Source organism: Ursus americanus, chromosome 18 (genome assembly GCF_024610735.1).
Source record: "Ursus americanus isolate L20-20 chromosome 18, mUrsAme1.1.p, whole genome shotgun sequence".
NCBI lineage: Eukaryota > Metazoa > Chordata > Mammalia > Carnivora > Ursidae > Ursus > Ursus americanus.
The window spans coordinates 47471570-47489729 of NC_142144.1; the positions used below are offsets into that span (position 1 = coordinate 47471570).

The 18160-nt window shown below is 45.0% G+C and overlaps 1 protein-coding gene across 1 annotated transcript in view; it reads left to right on the forward strand.

Moving 5' to 3' along the window:
* The window catches only part of SLC24A2 (solute carrier family 24 member 2), a 239198-nt gene that overhangs the window by 145233 nt on the left and 75805 nt on the right, over window positions 1-18160 (forward strand). Inside the window, exons 3-4 of the mRNA XM_087869614.1 lie at window positions 3681-3719; window positions 5841-5949. Of these exons, the coding sequence (XP_087725740.1) occupies window positions 3681-3719; window positions 5841-5949 (148 nt within the window). The remainder of the gene's footprint in view (window positions 1-3680; window positions 3720-5840; window positions 5950-18160) is intronic.

Consider the following 18160-nt stretch of genomic DNA (forward strand, 5'->3'; position numbering starts at 1 on the left):
CCCTCGTAGATGTCCTGCTTTCATGAATGAAGAGGAGGGTCTGTGTTGATACACCAGAGCCCCAACCTGGGACCCTTGGGGATACATTTTATGAATTCTTTCAAATATTCCTCAAGAATATCTACGTATGTTCCCAGTTGGCCTAACAAAATTTTCCTGTAGCTGGCACAGCCTTTCAACTGACCACCAGGAATTAGGCTTTCAAATTAGTAAAGCCCAAACCTGTGATATTTGGAGGGGTTTAAAATCAAGGGCATTTAAACGCAAAATGCATGAGAAGAATGTCAAGGTTAATCCTTAAAGTCCCATTAGTCTTCTTTTGAAGAAGCGTCTTCTGTAGTATACCGTGGGTTAAAATGAACTCGCCACCTGTTCAGTGGCCCTGAAAATAAATTCACAACACTGAGGCCAACCGCAAACCCAGATCGTTAGCTAAATAATTCAGTGGTTAGAAATACTACAGGCCTAGAAGCATCGGCTATACACATCTGGATCTTTTCTTTGTTATCGTCACTAGTTACTTCCAGTGTAGTTAAAACCCCTTTGAAGTTGAATTCCTGACATAATCAGCATCGCATCCCCTAGGACCACGAAGCAGCTTCACGGTGCCGTTCAGGCGAGGCTGAGTCCGGTGGGCATGAGGAATTATCAGTAGATGCAGATGAGCCCCCGAAAATGAGCAATTACCATCTACGACACACTTCTCATTTCTCTTGCAGCGGGGCTACATAAAAGGGAGGTGGAGGGGTGTCTTAATGGCCTCAGTTGCCATTTATGTATATAATGAAACATACACGTTGTAACCTGATAGATATTCATGTCTGCAAGTTACACTTGCAAGAAAAGTAATGATGTCAACTTCTGCTGACATTAAACAGTGGGAGATTTTGTAAGGATTTCAGACTTTGCTCTGCGCTCAGTTTTTTCTTTGTGGAATCTATAGACAAGGTCTTTTCTTTCCATTTATTGTGTCTTAGGCTCCATCTTGCTTGTGAGAGAAAAGGGAAGTCAATGGGGCAGATCTTTTTTCTCCCTTTCAGACCAAAAGATAGGTTTGATTTTTTTTTTCCTTCCTCAAATATTTTCTTTAAATATATATTTTTTTTAAATCCAAACTCTTGGCTGGTTACAGTTTTGCTCTTATAAAGACCCCCCGGTTCTTTCCTCCTTTTCATCCTGTTCTTTCATGTTCTGTAGTGTCGCTGTGGTATCAGTCCCAGCTCGTAATTATTTGTCTCCCATTTAGCCACAAGGTGTAAATTTGCTAACTGAAAAGGCGTGCTCTGGCAGTTAATCGCGTTGTGTGTCCAAAGGCTGAGTTTGCTGCACTGGATAACTTCCCTGGGGGATTTGTTCTGTAAAATGTGGGGCCATTTGTTGAGCTGTCTGATGGAGAAGAAGAGAAAATGAAAGGACCTGCCACAGAGAAGTGGGATCATACAGTGCCTTCAGAGCAAAAAAGGGAAATCAAAGAACAATGTCAGGTCCACTTCAGTCTCCAAGCACGTTCCTGGGAACTAGGGGCTCAGCGATATTTTCTTATTCGTGTTTTGAGGGAAGTCTCTGAGAGAGAGCCCCAAATCAAGGGAATGAGGAATTTAGAATGCCCAAGGGCTCTGCTCAGAAATTACCACCAGTGGCAGGGGCACCTGGGTGGCTCAGTCGGTTAAGCATCTGACTCTTGATTTCTGCTCAGGTCACAATTTCTGGGTCCTGAGATCCAGCCCCATGTCGGGCTCTGCGCTAGCCGTGGAGCCTGCTTGGGATTCTCTCTCTCCCTCTCCTTTTGGTCCTCCACCCACCTCTCTCCCTCTCTAAAAAAAAAAAAAGAAAAGAAAAAAAGAAAAGAAATTATCACCAGTGCAGAATGCTTCTCTCTGGTCCTGAGACTTACAAGCTCTTCAAGGGCCCATAAAAATGTTTGGTACCAGAAGAAAAAAATATATGTTGATATTGACTCTAAAATCTAAAAAAGGGGGCACCTGGGTGGCACAGCGGTTAAGCGTCTGCCTTCGGCTCAAGGCGTGATCCCGGCGTTATGGGATCAGGCTCTTCCACTATGAGCCTGCTTCTTCCTCTCCCACTCCCCCTGCTTGTGTTCCCTCTCTCGCTGGCTCTCTCTATCTCTGTCGAATAAATAAATAAATAAAATAAATAAATAAATAAATAAATAATCTTTAAAAAAATTTTTTTAAATGCTAAAAAAAAAAGATAAAATCTAAAAAAGGTACCTACAAGATTATTAAATGTTTAACTGAATGTCTACAAATACTTAATATCAACTTCATTAAGTATGAAATTTAGTCTTCTTTAAAGTTACATTATATGTAAAAACAAATTATGGATTCAGTTTGTCACGTTCCAAGATCTCAAGCATGCCAGTCATAGTTAAACGAATTGCATGTAGCCAATAATTTGAAATACAAAATCATAAAAGGATTATAAGAATCCTTTCCATTTTTGTACACAGAAATGTATATTTTAGGTGGGATATGGAAGCGTCTTAACGTTCTTATATAAAGATGTGTGGTAGGACTGAAAAAGAGAGCCTAGGGTTCGTGAAGGTTCTAAAACAGCTCTGCACAGTGTACTCATCTCCGTATGGGATGGATTATTCCTGAAGACTTAGGTCACCAAAGACAGTAATGGGGAGGACCAGAGGCAAAGGTCCAGTTTGTGTTTGCTGTATGCACCCATGGTTGACGTGTGGTGACAAAGGCAGTGTGGTCCGAGCATGAGGAAGGTCACAGGGCTCCTGCACATCATTGGAAAGATCGCAGGTTGGGGCCCTGGTTCTGCCGAAGGAGGGTGCTTAGTAAGTTGACAAAGCAAAGCCAGCCAGTTGGGTCATGTTGGTAGAACTCCCGTGTCCCTTTGTCAGGGTCGTGTTCTCTCCTAACAGATGACCTAACAGATGACCAGGCCCTCAGGTGCCCTGGTGTTTAGTTTCTCTACTTGACAGATACTTCCATTCTTAGAATGGAAAACTTGAAGTGGTGTAGAGGCAGAAAAAACCGAGTAGTATCTGAATTCCACGTGAGATGGTCTTAGTCTTCTGATCAGGGGTCCACCTTCTTCAGGCTTTATTTTATTCACCATATATGGGGTGGTGAACATGGACTCCCTCCAAAATACTTGGAAGATGATACTTCCTTGTAATCCCAGCCCCTAACAATAACCACTAATAACGGTTTGGTGTGATTCTTGCAGAATTTTTTCTTTACGTACACCAAAGCATTGTTCATTTTTTTTCCTCTGTAAAATGACATGACAAATAAGATCTTAATTTTTTTTTCACTTGAACAGTGTATCTTAAGATATTTTTGCATGTCAATACGTGTGTACCTATCTCATTTATTTTAATGACCACATAGTATTTAATGACCACATGCATGGAGGGGCCATGAAGGATTAAACTGCCCTCCATTGCTGGGCATTTGGGATGACCGTTCAACTTTGAGCGATCAGGAGAATGTACCATAGGCCTAAATAAACCATTATATACTGGCTAGGCTAGTAATCTATACCGTCGGCCCCCTGTGTTGGTTCCTTCCTGCCCAGAAGCAGAAGGAACCAAATCTTTCCTTATACTGATGCTTGTTATTAAATGTAAAACGGAGATGTGATTTGTTGTTTATTTATTTCTTTGTCTTCTGTTTTTGCCTTTTTCTCTTCTGCAGTCATCGACAGCCAGGGACAAGGATGAGCAGACTCTCCCGGTAGGAAACAGTGGCTCTGTCTGCACCCTGTCCGTGTGCCTGTGGAGAGTGTGGGGCAGGGGTGGGAGGAGGAGGGCTCATGTGCTCAACAAACCACCCTCCCCCTTGGGATACTTAAATGGCTTAATCTACCGGTATATATGTATACTCCATCCTCTAATTAGTGTCAACTGTATTCTGATAATCACTGATATTCAATTATTTCTGGGACTAGATTTCAAAAAGTTTGAGTTCCCTCTTTCATTTGGCATAAACTTTTATGTGAGTTGAAAGAATGAAATATTTCCAAATTGCATCCCATGGGATGTTGAGCTGATATTTGGGGACAGTGTGGGATCTCATGCTTGATAGATATTATTTATGTATCCGCATGCCCTAAATTTTTGGTTGGAAATTTCTTTTGGTTCCATCAAAAGAAATGCTGCATGAGACCTATGTATTTAATATATACATAATACCCAAAAGAATGCTTTAAGTTGTTCTATAAATATAATCCTTTGCCAGTGAAGATCTCCACAAAAAGTTCTTCTAGTTTCCTAGAATGAACATAGTAACAGTGATTATGAAAAATTATTAACAACAAACACATTTTCCAGTTTCTCTCCAATTAACACATCACATTCTGTAACGTGCAAAAGGGCAAGGAAGTGACCTTCACAGTTTTTGTGTTCAGCCATCAAACAATGATTACATTTCAACCCTAGTCGAGTCTCTTAACCTTGTCCCTAAAATATTTTGAACCTGAATCATCTGAATCAAATATTACAATGCATTAAAAAATATCACAGATTTTTAAGGCTGAAAAGACTAGTAATAAAGATACATATGACCCCATCCATCCTCCTACAGTGCTCAGAGCAAAGACTCAGGCCATTCACTAAGAGCCCATCCAATATGCCAGATCTGGTACTGGGCTAGGGATACAGACCCAATCTCTTCCTTTGAGGAACTCACAATTGGGTTCACAGTTGAGACACCAGTAATCTCTGATTCTTCTTCTGTCAGAGTTAGGACTATGATTTCTGATAGCTTGTCAATGATAATAGAGTCACACTAAGAAATTCAGATTTCTCCATGTATCTCACACTGGCATTTTACCCATACTTCAAGTTACCATGGCTTTCACCTTTGTCCTCAAATGTGTGGACCACGATTGTTAATAAGTACTCTACAAAATAAGAGACCTCAGGGCACCATCCAACTTAACCAAGTTAACCAGGTTTCTTTAGTGCTACACTCAGTGGTCTAATGTATATCTTAAAATGCTAAACGTGGGTTGGTCTAGGATGTAGCATTTGCCAAACGTATTTGATTGTGAAGTCTCTTGGGGGACACTCCTTGGGAAGCCTTTGTGGGTCTTGACTGTGATGAGATATATTGGAAAACCCTTATCATATAGATAGTTGGGAGACTTCATGGGAAATCGTATTTTATTTTTACCTGGCCCCAGAAAAATTTTATGTCGAGATTTTGGATCAAAATTTCCATAAGGAATTAATTCCTTCGCATTACCTTACCTCGCTCCCTCTTAAATCCGGCTGTCTGTAAGGCTTAGCTGCTTCTAAAGCCTCTTCCCCTGTGAGACCTAGCACAAAATCAACCGAAGGGGGAGAAAGCAGTTCCTAGTCAGGATAAAAATCCAGCAAATCCTGAGGGTTTAGGGTGTCTTTTTCTAGCCTATTTGCTTTTGAAGATGCCATAAAAAGAGATTGTTGGTAACCTTATCTCTAGAAGTTCTTTCTTCCTCTCTTACCTGACAGTTTCACTTCATTGGCCAAAGGGTCACACCAGTAGTTTGAGCAAAAGGAGCCTCCCCTCCCCCCAGCTTGAAAGTCAGGGGGGTTTTCAGTGGATTCTTGAAGACTAAGACTAAGACTTCATTGACTAGCATTTAGTAAGCTCCAAAAAAAAACCCCAAAAATGGTAGCAACGAATTTATTTAGGATGTGAGAAAGCCATTCCTTGGCAGGATTGGAAATGTCCTTTGAACATCTTTCGTACAATAGTGTGTCATCATGTGACAGAAATGAGTGACTACCAGACGAAGTGAGATCTTATCTGTAATGCACTGCCTAGAGTTTCCGAGAACTAACCGCATTTTTGTCTGGTGTCTCCGCTCAGGCTAAGCCACGTCTGCAGCGAGGCGGAAGTTCTGCCTCCCTCCACAACAGTCTCATGAGGAATAGCATCTTCCAGCTCATGATCCACACCCTTGACCCACTCGCTGAAGGTAAATGTCAGGCGCTAGTTGGGCAGCATGTGGCGGGGGAGGGGGGAAGAGGATGTAAAAAGCCTTCTTTGCAGAAAACATGTTTACGCTTCCATCGCACAAGCCAGCCACTGTCCTCGCGTGAAGCATCTGGAAGCCCTGGGCCCTTGGCATGCTTTATCTGCAGCAGCTCTGTTCACAATTGGAGAGTGTGGTACCAGGAGTAGGAGCTGAGGTCTGTGTCCTGATTCTGTCTTTTGATGCTTCTGGCATAAAGAGTTTGTTATGAGGCAGAGAAGACAAAAAGGTTTCTCTCCCTCCCAGCTGGAGTGACAGCTCTCTTTCATCATCCCTCCTAAGTTCCAAAACGAAGCTGTATATGGAGATGAATTGTGCATTTTTTTAAAAAGAGAGAAGGGACTGCCATGAATTAGGGCCGTGAATAGTTTGGGGAATGATGTTCACTGTAGAACATTGATATTGTCCTGGTTCTTTGGCAGTTGTAGGGTGGTGGGTGAGCTAAGCATCCAAAGAGCCTTCTGAAGGCAACTACTTAGGATCAGTCTCGAAAGGCCTGGTTCACCTCCTAGAGTAATCCTGTGAACCATCACAAAGAATCCAGTATTGCGTTCTTCAAGTTTTACTCATTCACAAAAAAGGCAGATTCGTCCTGTGTCTTTACTTACGTAACTATCCTAAAAATTTAATTTTCCAGTAGGTAGATATCTTATGTGTCAAATAAATATCAGAGTTAGGCTGTTAGCAAGAGGTGCAAATGCAAGCTAGTGTGTTCTGCCTTCATCTCTGGACCTTGTAATTGGGCCTGGTGTTACATGGGGGCTAACAGGGGTTGTTGGAAGAGCATGGCCTGGGACACGTAGGATGAAATTGTCAAATCATGTCACATCAATCGGAGCTCTTACCCAATATAAAGCTTTGCTGAATAATTTCAAGGGTAGTGGTCATCAAGAGATGCAGATGAAGGAAAGAACATTTGGGGACCTCCAGAACGGCTCCCCAGGTCCTGTCTTTCCTCACTAAATACTCAGCTCTCACCCAGAATAATAGGTTGGGATCATGGGGTCACCTCTCACTACAGAGCATTTTGGTTATGAAACATCTCCATTTTATACCGCAGAAAGTTGTATAGCTGGTGTGATATTCTCCAAGGAGCCCTGCCTCATAGATTCCTAGTCCTGTTTGCTAGAGGTAATCTTTAGCCAGGGGCATCTGAATATCATTACCCTCTTTACCCAGAGGCCCACTAGACGAGGGAATTACACCTGGTCGCTAGCCTTCTTTTCGTTCCCCTGGGTTCCCCACGAACACCACCACCCCAGAGAAGGGAGTAAAGGGATGCCGGGCCAACTTCCTCTCAGCCACTGAGCAGTTGTGTGACTTTGGGCAACTTAGAGTCTCTCTAGTACTTGGTGTCTTCCTTGATATAAAGAGTTACCTTTGCTTAATAGTTGACAAAGCATTTTCACACCTGTGAACCTATGCTCCATAATTACTTTTCATAGCCAACATTATTATTCTAACTGCATAAAATATCACACCTCCCAAGGAGATCTCAAACTGATCTTCTCTCTCTGCCAGCTCTTGATTCCAACCCATCCTCTTCACTTGCCTGGATTCCTGTGGGGCCTTCCTAACTGGCTTCCCACTGCCTCCTTGCCTCCTCCTCTATGTATTTTTCACACAGCACCCCAAGTAGTCCTCTTAAAAAGTAAATCAAATTATGTCACTCCTACTTATAACCTGCAGTGGCTTCCCATGGCTCTTGGAAAAAATGTGAACTACTTCTCATGGTGTATATTACCTTCCTCTTTCTCCAGACTCAGTTTGACTCACTTTGCTTTAGCCACAGAGGCTTTTCTGTCTTCAGGTCCTTCTTTCCTGCCTCAGGGTCTTTGCATGGGCTGTTACCCCTACCCAGAATCCTTTTCGTTCTCCCATCCTCTTCCCCTTCTCCTGCCCATTCTTCAGCAGGCTGTCTACAGGACATTTCCTGACCACCCAGTATAGATCAGGGCCCCCAACCTCATCTCGCAGGGTCCCCTTTCCTTTGTCCTTATTGCTCACATTATAATTGGTGTGATTGTTTACCGCCTGTCTCCTTGAGGGTGCAGTAAAGTTCTAGAGAGCAGGAACTCTATTTTATTCACCAGTTTCCCCCAAACTCCAGCAGAATACCTGGCACAGAGTAGCTGCTAAAACTCAAGAAAGATTAAGCCACGTGGCCAATGTCAGGCTTTCGACCTGACATTCACAGAATTGCAAAGCCCTCTAAAGCCGCAGGGGTTGTACCTTGGTTGTTCTGAGCCACCATCTTTTCCACCCCACCACCCTGAAGGGCCACATGAGAGAAGAAAAGAACCATTTTATCTGCCCCGATGTAATTATGAGCAGGCAACTGCATATATTTATTTTTTGCAAGGCAGTATTGTGAAGTAATTAAGAGGACAGACTCCAGAGCCAGACTCTCTGGGTCTAGATCTCAGCTCTGCATTTACTATCTGTGTGACCTTGGACAAGTTACCTAACCTCTCTGCACCTCAGTTTCCTCATCTGTAAAATCAGGATACCTACATCATATGGTTGTTGTAAGGATTAAAGAAGTGAATATACATAAAGCATTTAACACGCTACCTAGCAGATTATAAGTGCCATATACAGGTTTAGAATTATTCTGTTTTCATTATTTTGAAAAATAATGCATCATGTGATTCTTTTTTTTTTTTTAAGATTTTATTTATTTATTTATTTAAGAGAGTGTGTGAGGGGCGCCTGGGTGGCACAGCGGTTAAGCGTCTGCCTTCGGCTCAGGGCGTGATCCCGGTGTTATGGGATCGAGCCCCACATCAGGCTCTTCTGCTATGAGCCTGCTTCTTCCTCTCCCACTCCCCCTGCTTGTGTTCCCTCTCTCACTGGCTGTCTCTATCTCTGTCGAATAAAATAAAATAAAATCTTTAAAAAAAAAAAAAAAGAGAGAGAGTGTGTGAGTCAGGAGAAGGGCAGAGGGAGAGGGACAAGGGGACTCCCCATTGAGCATGGAGCCCAACATTGGCTGCCATCTCAGGACTCTGAGATCACGACCTGAGCCAAAATCAAGAGTCGGCTGCTTAACCAACTAAGCCACCCAGGCACCCCTGATTCTTTTTAATTTAAAATATTCAAAAGACTATGATAAAAAAAAAAAAAAAGTCTCCCTCCTCCATCAACCTCCCAATTTTTTCCAGTCCCCCTATTCTCTCCAGAGAAAAACCCCAGAGTGACCGATTCTTGGGGCTCATTCCAAAGATACTTTACATATATACAACTGTGTGCGTGCGTGCGTGTCCTTGCCCACGGGTCCCCAAAGCCTAAGTTTCTTGGTGTTTTGGGGAAGTTGTTTCTGGTAGGGCTTGTTTTCCTTCTTCCTGTTTCGTGGGGGGAGGTTATGCTTTGTTTCTCTGAGATAAGAAAAGTGAATCTGGGTTTGTCTCAGAGTCAGGCCATCAGTGATTTTCCGAAACACCTGGCCCTTGTGGAGCTGTGTGCAATTAAAGTGTGTGTTCCTGCTGTAGCAAGATGTGCCTTCCGAATCCGGCGCCTGCTTTCAAGGTGAAACCTGTCCCTGAAAGCCAGAGAGCGCTCTGGTGGTGTGAATCTGAGAGAATGCGGAGAGCCGTAATCAGCTCTGGACTTGAGTGATTAGAAAATATGGAAAGCACTTCAAGGCTTTAAAATTGCTCCATAGCACGCGGCCAAGAAAACAGATTGCTCTGGTATTTTTCCCCCAAAATTCACAATCATTTTCCATTCCAAGAACAGCCAAAAAAAATTAACCCACGGCTCTCAGAAATAGTCGTTTCTCTTTTAGTTTGCATCTAATCACTTGAATTCACACGTCCTCATGCTAAACTGTCACCTTTTAACAATACAGAGCATGCTGGTTACATCACGGGGCGGGGGGCGGGGGGCGGCTGGAACGCTGCAGCGGCTTCCCTGTTACACTGGGAGGAGGCTTCCCGATGCTCCCGGCGTCCACCTCGGTGAACACCTTTGTGTTCACAAAGGCAAGTTTTCAGCTTCATCTGGAAAGGTCATCTAGGACCGATGGCTTATGAAAAGACCTTTGTCCCTTGGTCTCATCTGTGCCACTCAAGCGTGTCTGTCTTCCACGACCCAGTGATTGAGCTGTCGCCTTAGCTGGTGGTGGGTTTGGCCTCTGAGCCTGAGTCACAGATCCAGCAGTTACGTATCTATCGTTATGTATCTAACAAAACCCCCGAGATGCAGGTGGCGTAAAAGCACCACCACGTTATTATTGCTCCTGATTTCCTGGATCAGCAACAGGGGCAGAGATCGCAGGGTGATTCTTCTGTTCCCTGTGGTATCGAAGGAAGGTACAAAAGGGCCTCATGCTCACATCTGGCACTTTTTTTTTTTTTTTAAGATTTTATTTATTTATTTGAGGGGTGCCTGGGTGGCTCAGTCGTTAAGTGTCTGCCTTTGGCTCAGGGCGCGATCCCGGCACTCTGGGATCGAGCCCCACATCAGGCTCCTCTGCTGGGAGCCTGCTTCTTCCTCTCCCACTCCCCCTGCTTGTCTCTCTCTCACTGGCTGTCTCTCTCACTGGCTGTCTCTGTGTCAAATAAATAAATAAAATATTTTTTAAAAAAAGATTTTATGTATATATTTGAGAGAGACAGAGAAAGCAAGAAAGACCATGAGCAGGGGGAGGGGCAGAGGCAGAGGGAGAAGCAGTCTCCTCACTGAACAGGGAGCCCAACGTGGGGCTCGATCCCAGGGCACTGGGATCTTGACCTGAGCTGAAGGCAGAAGCTTAACCAACTGAGCCACCCAGGCGCCCCCACTTCTGGCACCTTTGAAGGCACAGCTGGAAGGCTGGGCTCAGCTGGACCACCTCTCCGCCCCTGTCCCTCCATGTTGTCACAGGGCCTTCCCACATGGTTGGACGCAGTGGCTCAGGGTTCCGAGAGCAGATCTTCCGAGAGGTCCAGGGATAAGCTCCAAGGATTCCAGGGACCTAGCCTGGGAAGTCCCCGAATGTCACTTCTTTTTTTGTTTTGTTTTGTTTTCTGATGTCACTTCTGCATGCTACCAATCAGGCAGCATGCACAAAGGCCAGCCCAGACTCTAGAACAGAAGCAGGAGACTCTACCTCTCATGGAAAGACACCAAAGAATTTGAAACCACCCGTAATCAAACCCAGTCTGTTTCAGGGACACGTATCATTGATCACTGATTGGTTTCTGTGTTGATTGGTGGGCTCTGGACTGACCACAATGTGGAGAAGGGACAAAGCTAAAGTCAGCCTAGATGAAGGTTGGATGAAGGTTTAGTCCAAAGCAAGACTGAGCAGTGCCCTTCCAGGGCCACAAAATGAATAGCATATTGTTCATGAAAGAAAGGAATCTGCTTATAGCTCATATGAATGGTTGGAATAAGGAATTTGTTTCTTTCCTAAGAAAGCCCTAGAAAGCTGGCATTATCATTTTTGGGGGTCACAGTATGGCTGTCTGAATTGATCTTTCTAATACATTCCGTGTCTCCTATTGATTCTAACATTTTCTCAAAACAAGCCATTATATTTACCCAGGTACCCATCTTTATGAACCTAAAATAAGGATGGTGGATGTAGAGCTTTGGGATTGGATAGCTTCTCCTGTCAATTTGTCTACGTGGTAATACTGCTAACTTATCTTTGCGGAGTGCCATCTGCAAGCCCGACCCTCTGTGGAGTGGTCTACAGAAGCCTTCTCCTGTAACCCTTACGTTAGCCCTACCCCGTCATTCGGAGAAGGACACCAAAGTGGAAGGAGGCTGCATCTTGCCTCACCAAGCAAATGGCGGAGCCACAGCCTGATCGGACATCTGCCTGACTCACAGTCTGTGTTTATGCTTCTTGTGTTTACTCTGCCGCCTCGTGTAATCTCATGTCCGACTCAGTGTTCCCTGCTGTCCTGAGGGAGACACCAGCCTGAACAGCGGGAGCTCTGCCCCATCCCTGGACCAGTTATACACTCGGTTCGTAAGATGTGAATTTCCCATACACACGCGTTTGCGGCAAGGCCGGTCTTGGCCTTGGCTCCTCCCATCACAGCCCCTCTCCTTGAGTGCCAGCCACTCTTGGGGGCCCTCAACACACCTTGCTCTCCTCCCTCAGCTGCTGCTCAAGTGCATGAATTCCTGTTGACCTCTCTGTCCAGGACGACATGGGTTCTACCCCACACAGGAAGGGTAGCCCGTAGCGAACTCTGCACCTGCAGGAGAGCCCAATGACCGGGTGACGGAATGGGGAGACCGATGTGGGGACAAGACACGTGGAGCACCATTAGAATTTGGCTATGTAGCAACGAGGTCAGCCTGTGGTCCAAGAGTCAGACTGCCTGGGTTCAAAACCCGGCTCAGCCTCTTGCTCTGAGACCTTGAGTAAGCTTCTCAACCTCATTGGGCCTCAGTTTTTCCACTTTTAAAAGGGGATAATGACAGCACAGCACCACCAGCATATGCTTACGATTAGTATTGCTCCAGCTTGTAGGACCTTGGTTTCTTCACCTATGAAAGGGAATGATAGTTTCACTACCAAAAGTTTATGGTGAGCATTCAATACAACAGGACCCCCCGATCACTAAATTAGTGCTCATTGAGCGTTGGCAGTGATTTTCCCATTAAAATTGTGTTCAGTGTCTTGTAAGAGAATCCAACCGCAGTGGCTTAATTTAAGAGGTTTCTCTACGATTTTATTTATTTTTTTTTTTTTGGAGAAGTTTTCGGTTTACGACATAATTGAGAGGAAGGTAAGCGATTTCTGATATACCACTGAGCCCCACACGTGAAGATCGTCCCTCGTGATCAACCGCACTCACCAGAATGGGACATTTGTTACCAAGGATGAACTTACACCGACATCACAATCCCCCAAAGTCCATAGTTTACCTTGGGGTTCCCTCTTGGTGCTGTATAGTCTATGGGTTTAGGCAAATGTACAATGACATGTATCCATTACTATAATATCAAACAGAGCATTTTCTTGCCCTAAGAACCCTCTGTGCTTTGCCTGTTCATGCTTCTCGTGCGCACACACACACCCCTGGCAACCACTGGTCTTTTCACTGTCTCCGTAGTTTTGCCTTTTCTAGAATGTCACAGAGTTGGAATCGTACAGTCTATGATAGCCTTTCCAGATTGGCCTTAGTAGCTTTTTAGGGTTTCATTTCTCTTATTTAACCAGAAGCCCAATAGGAAACAGTCCAAGGCTGGTCACACGGCTCCCCTGTGCCATGAGGAACGCAGCGTCCTTCTGTTCATTCTTCCGTCCAGAGCTTGTTTCTCTCATCCTCATCCTCAGAGGAAGGCGGCTGCTCCCCCCCAACGCCCCTCCCCCCCACACACACCGCTATCTTACCCGTATTCTGGGATGAAGACCATGTAGCTGTGTTTTTTTGATCAGAGAAACCTGAGCATCCCCAGACGCAGACTTCCACTTCCATCACACAGGTCACAAAAGAGCTATGGGACCGCCCCAGCTAACAAAGGAGCCAGCACAGGGCACTCTGGCTCCCCCAACATGGAACCCCATGGAGATCCCAGGGAAGGTCAAGTGCATTCCCCTTCTTCTTCCTACCTGTGGTAATCTTAATCCTGTTTTCTTGGGTCCCTGATTTACAGATGTGACGTTTCCCTTCTTTCTCCCTTTTAAAGGGCTCTCTGTTGGCCCACGAGTCCAACTTTTAGCCAGTGGCCCTGGATCCCCCTCTAGAAAAGGCATGCCCCCAAACCTGCCGTCTAAGAAGCCCAGTTCCCCTAAAGCATAAGTGAAATCATGCCCAACCTCTGCTCAAAACCATCTCACCAATGGCAAAAGCCCTAGTGCTTACAGTGGCCCTAAAGCCCCCTGGGCCCTTCTCTGTCATCCTCCCCCCTCCTCCCCTTCTCTCCTCCTCCTCTCTCTCAGCGCTCCTCCCCCTTCTCACTTCTCTGGCTGCCCACCAGCTTCTTCTCACAAACTCCAAGCACACTACCAACTCAGGGCTTGGGCACATACTCCTTCTTCCCCCAGACATCCAAAAGGCCCTGCCCTCCCTTCCTTCAGATCAGCCTTCCCATGTCACCTGATCGGAGACCTTATTCAGCCAGCCTTTGAAAAGTAGCCACAGCCAAACAATGATAATAAATCAGAGTTTTGGGTCTTCCTTGATCTGCTTTATTCTTTCTCTCTACCACTCATCACCGTGAATGTATTTATTTGTTGTTTGCTGCCTGTCCCTCCCTGATATCTCGGACAGGGCAGCACACGGGGCAGGCCGTATCTCCGGGCCTCAGCACACATCTGGACCCCACTACGTATTTGTGGGATGCATTCAACGAGTGCTCGCCTCTATGATTTTTCTGCTGGAGAGTTCTATGTCTGTAGCCACGCGGACTGTCTCAGCCCATGCTCTGTCGAAGGGCTCCTTTTGGTCGTGGCTGACAAAGTCCTCGTCGATTGAGGGCTGTCTCCGCAGTAGTGAACAGCAGTCGTTTTCTGCCGTGGCCACCGTTGTGTCCCCTGCCTGTCACGTGGCACTGACGTGAGGTGATGCTCAGGCGAGATTTGCTGGGTGACTGAGTCAGTCTCCCTCGGTTCTGGCGGGATCGCCGTAGTGGGAAATGTTTGCTGTCTCTCTCTCGCCTTCTTGGTGACCTCTCCTGTCCACTCCTGCTTTTCTTTCCTGACTCTTGATTTCTCCTACTTCATTTCCTTTTCTTCCCCTTGATGAACCTTTGGTTCTTTTCCTTACTGTATTCCAGGGGCCTAGTTGTATACGGTCAAAGAATTACCATCACTACCATGTCCTAAGAAGTTTATTGTTTGAGTCTTTCGTTGGTTTTACATCAAACATCTATAAAATAGTATCTACCCCATAATTGTGTGTGAAATTGTCTGTGAGAAGGAAATCACAAAAGAAGAAGCTCCTCGTTCCATCTCCGTGGGTTCTGGGGTTATCTTCTACGACGCCAGTAATTTCTCTTTCCTTGTGGAATTTTAAAATTTGATTTACATTTTTTCGTTATAAAAACAAGTTTATTGTTAATAGCAAAGTCTGACAAAAGAGTGCACCTGATACCTGGCAATACAGAAGCAGAAATAATACTTGCCCAGTAGGCTATCATTGAGCCGGAGGATGATTTCGCTACAGGGCTTGAGGCAGTTTAGGACAGCGGGTCCCCATGCCTGCTATGAAATTCCCTTCAGGCTGTTTTTCGTGACAAAATCTTCAGAATCCCATAATAAGATGTCTGAAAATGACACTGTGCTCCTAACTACCTTATTTGGTGTTAGAAAGACAGACAAATGTTTCCCACTGTAAATTCACTTCACGTTATCAGAGCCAGTCTCACTGTTGTGACTCTCCAGCCAACACATTCACGTTACAGGCATTCAGACTGGTTGGGGGAGCGTCCTGGGAGCCTTGCTGCCGCCTTCCTGAAGGACAGTTTTGCTCCCTCCTTTCCTCCTCCCCCCTCCCCCTGTTGTGACATCCCAGTGCCATCTGGCCTGTGCTTTATCGGTCTGGCTCAGGCAGTGGGAGGTGAGCGGGCAGCTTTGGTGACCTGAATTCCAGGACATCTCAATTGTAAAAGCCTCACAAATGAGTAGCAAATATCTATTTTTTTTTTCACCATCTTCCCCCATGGGTTTTCAAACTTAAAAAAAAAAAAAATTAACAGCAGAACCCTTTGCTCAAAAGAATTCCCACAGGGAAGAGTAAAAAAAAAAATGTTTTAAACTGTTAGAACTGTTAAAAGTTCACTCAGGTCAAATCCTTTAGCAATGTGCCTGATTCAATAGCCTTCCTCTAGATCAGTGAAAATCAACATAAAAGCAATAAAGACACCACTTACAAAATGCACCAAAGCCATCAAGTACCAAGCATTAACCCAAAAGAAACATTTAAGAACTTTACAGCAAAAACAATAAGTAATCGTTTCTGAAGAAAATAGAAAATCTAAATAAATGTTGATATATTGTAAAGATCCTGGTTCTCCCCAAATGAAACTCTAAATGTGACTCAACCCTGATTGAAATCCCGAAAAAGATCTTTCACAGGACTTCATCACTTGGTTTATAAATTCATATAGAATAATCAAGAAGAGCAAAGGCACTTTTCATGAAGAAGAACAAAAAGGGAAAATAGGCCCATCAGAGATCAAAATGCAGCTTTTAGATGCTCTGGTTGAAGGACTTGGCAGGAAGGAGGAGAGGCTGGATCCGAGGCAGCTGGGGTCTCCCCAGGGGGCAGCCCCTAAGGAATAGCAATAAGGTGTGAGAGCCACTGTCCTGTGGAATCTTCTCATCTCTCTAGGTGAAGCACTGTGGGGGATAGGAGAGGGGCTTCCCGGAGCACTGGAATCATTTATTTAAAGGAACAAATCTCTCAATCCTGAAGCCGTGAAAGCACACATTCATGTAGACAACATCACATGATGACAAGGGCAGATTCATGAACCAAACTGGGAAGCCATATTGGAGCACCAAGCACAGCGGTGGGCAGAGTAGACGCTCAGCGTGGGTGGACTCTGCTCGCCAGATCTTGAGGAAGGTCACCTCAGGGTGTGAGCCTGAGGGCAGGGCCAGCAGGTAAGTGCTCCTAGAGAAAGTGAACTCTGAGTGTGGTGAGAAGCCTCACCTCATCTCAGAGGAGGTGAGAAGCCTGGGCAGACAGAGAGGAAGGCAGCGATTCAAGGCGTTGGAACCAGCAGACTCAGGGAGATCCCAAACTACTCTTGTTGACCCAACCACCATGGGGGCTCCTTTGAGAGGACCAGGCATGTATTCGGCTCTGTGCCCCCAAACCAACAATCTAGCAGTCTCTCCTGTCAGGGGGCACTAGGGGCGTGCGTGTGTCTGTGTGTCTGCGTGTGTGTCTACCATACCTGCATGTGTGTCTGTCATGAATGTGTGATTCAAGCGTAGGAAGCAAAGGGTCTTACAGAGGGTGAAGAGGGAACATGTGAGAGTGGAACTTGTAAGTGCCTCTTCTGTGCCACACAGCTGACAGTCATCTCAGGTGATGCCGTCGACAGTGGCTATGGGAAGTTTTGTGTGTTTTACATCTGAGTAAACTGAGGTGCAGAGTGGCATTACTTGCTCGTGGTCACTTAGCTCCTAAGTTTGTCCTCAGAGCCTGAATGCTTTCCACGCTCCCGGGACTCCCATCTCTCACCACGCATGTCCATCTCTCATGCACAGAGCCAAACGTCTATTTTATAAAATCATTCTAATTCCTTAACATATACATTTAGCGTTAACTTGAAGCTGACACTAAGATTAAAAATGTTCACTTGCTTGCTGGGTTTTCTTCTTTTTTTTTTTTTCTCACCAAACAGTAGAACTTGTTATTTCCCTAGCTTCTATTTTTAAAAACAGCTCCAATATGAGTTTTCATAAGTTGTCATTTGATCCCAGAAGCAAGTCATTTGCAGGCCTGTTTCATTCCAAATGTGGGGATGTTGGCCCTGAAAGGCAGTATTGTAACCTTTCTCTTTATCCCAAGTCATAGATCAGTTTAAATTAGCAAGAAAAATGTTTGCATGCAGCCTCGGCTGGTAAGTGAATAATAGGCAAGAGAAGTGAAAATCTTCTCTGGAGAAGAATAAACGCCAGTCTACTGGCCGTGTTTTTAATAAGATGACAGTAGTTTAAATGCCTGGTTAGAGGAAGGCAGACTCTTTGTGCCTCTCACAGAGCAAACGCAGGGACGAGTCAAATAGCTCTTCGCTTTGGGGAATAGTAAAGCATTACTCTTGGATTTGAACAGCCAAGATGGTTGAAATTGAATCTCTCTTTGGCTTGTACACGTTATAAATAAGTTTCATTTGGGACATGAAAGGAATGTGAATGGCCTTATTGAAATCAATGACTTTGAGTATGGAAAGGGGTTTTCTCTCTCCCTCTCTCTCTCTCTCTCTCTCCATTCTCTCTCAGGAAGGTTTGCTTTGAAATAAAGACCACAAAGGAGTGTGGCCCAAACCCCAATTTCGGTGGCACTTGAGCTTACACATAGCACGAAGAAGGAAAAAGACACACAAGTGTCCATAATCTTACAGCTTCATCTCTGTGCTCTTGAACTTATCACATGCTCGAAAGATGCAGTGAGAACTCCTTCCGAGCCAGGGACTCAGAGTTCCAGAGATAGCGAGCAGCCGTCACAGGCAGGATGATGTGGAGGACCAAAGG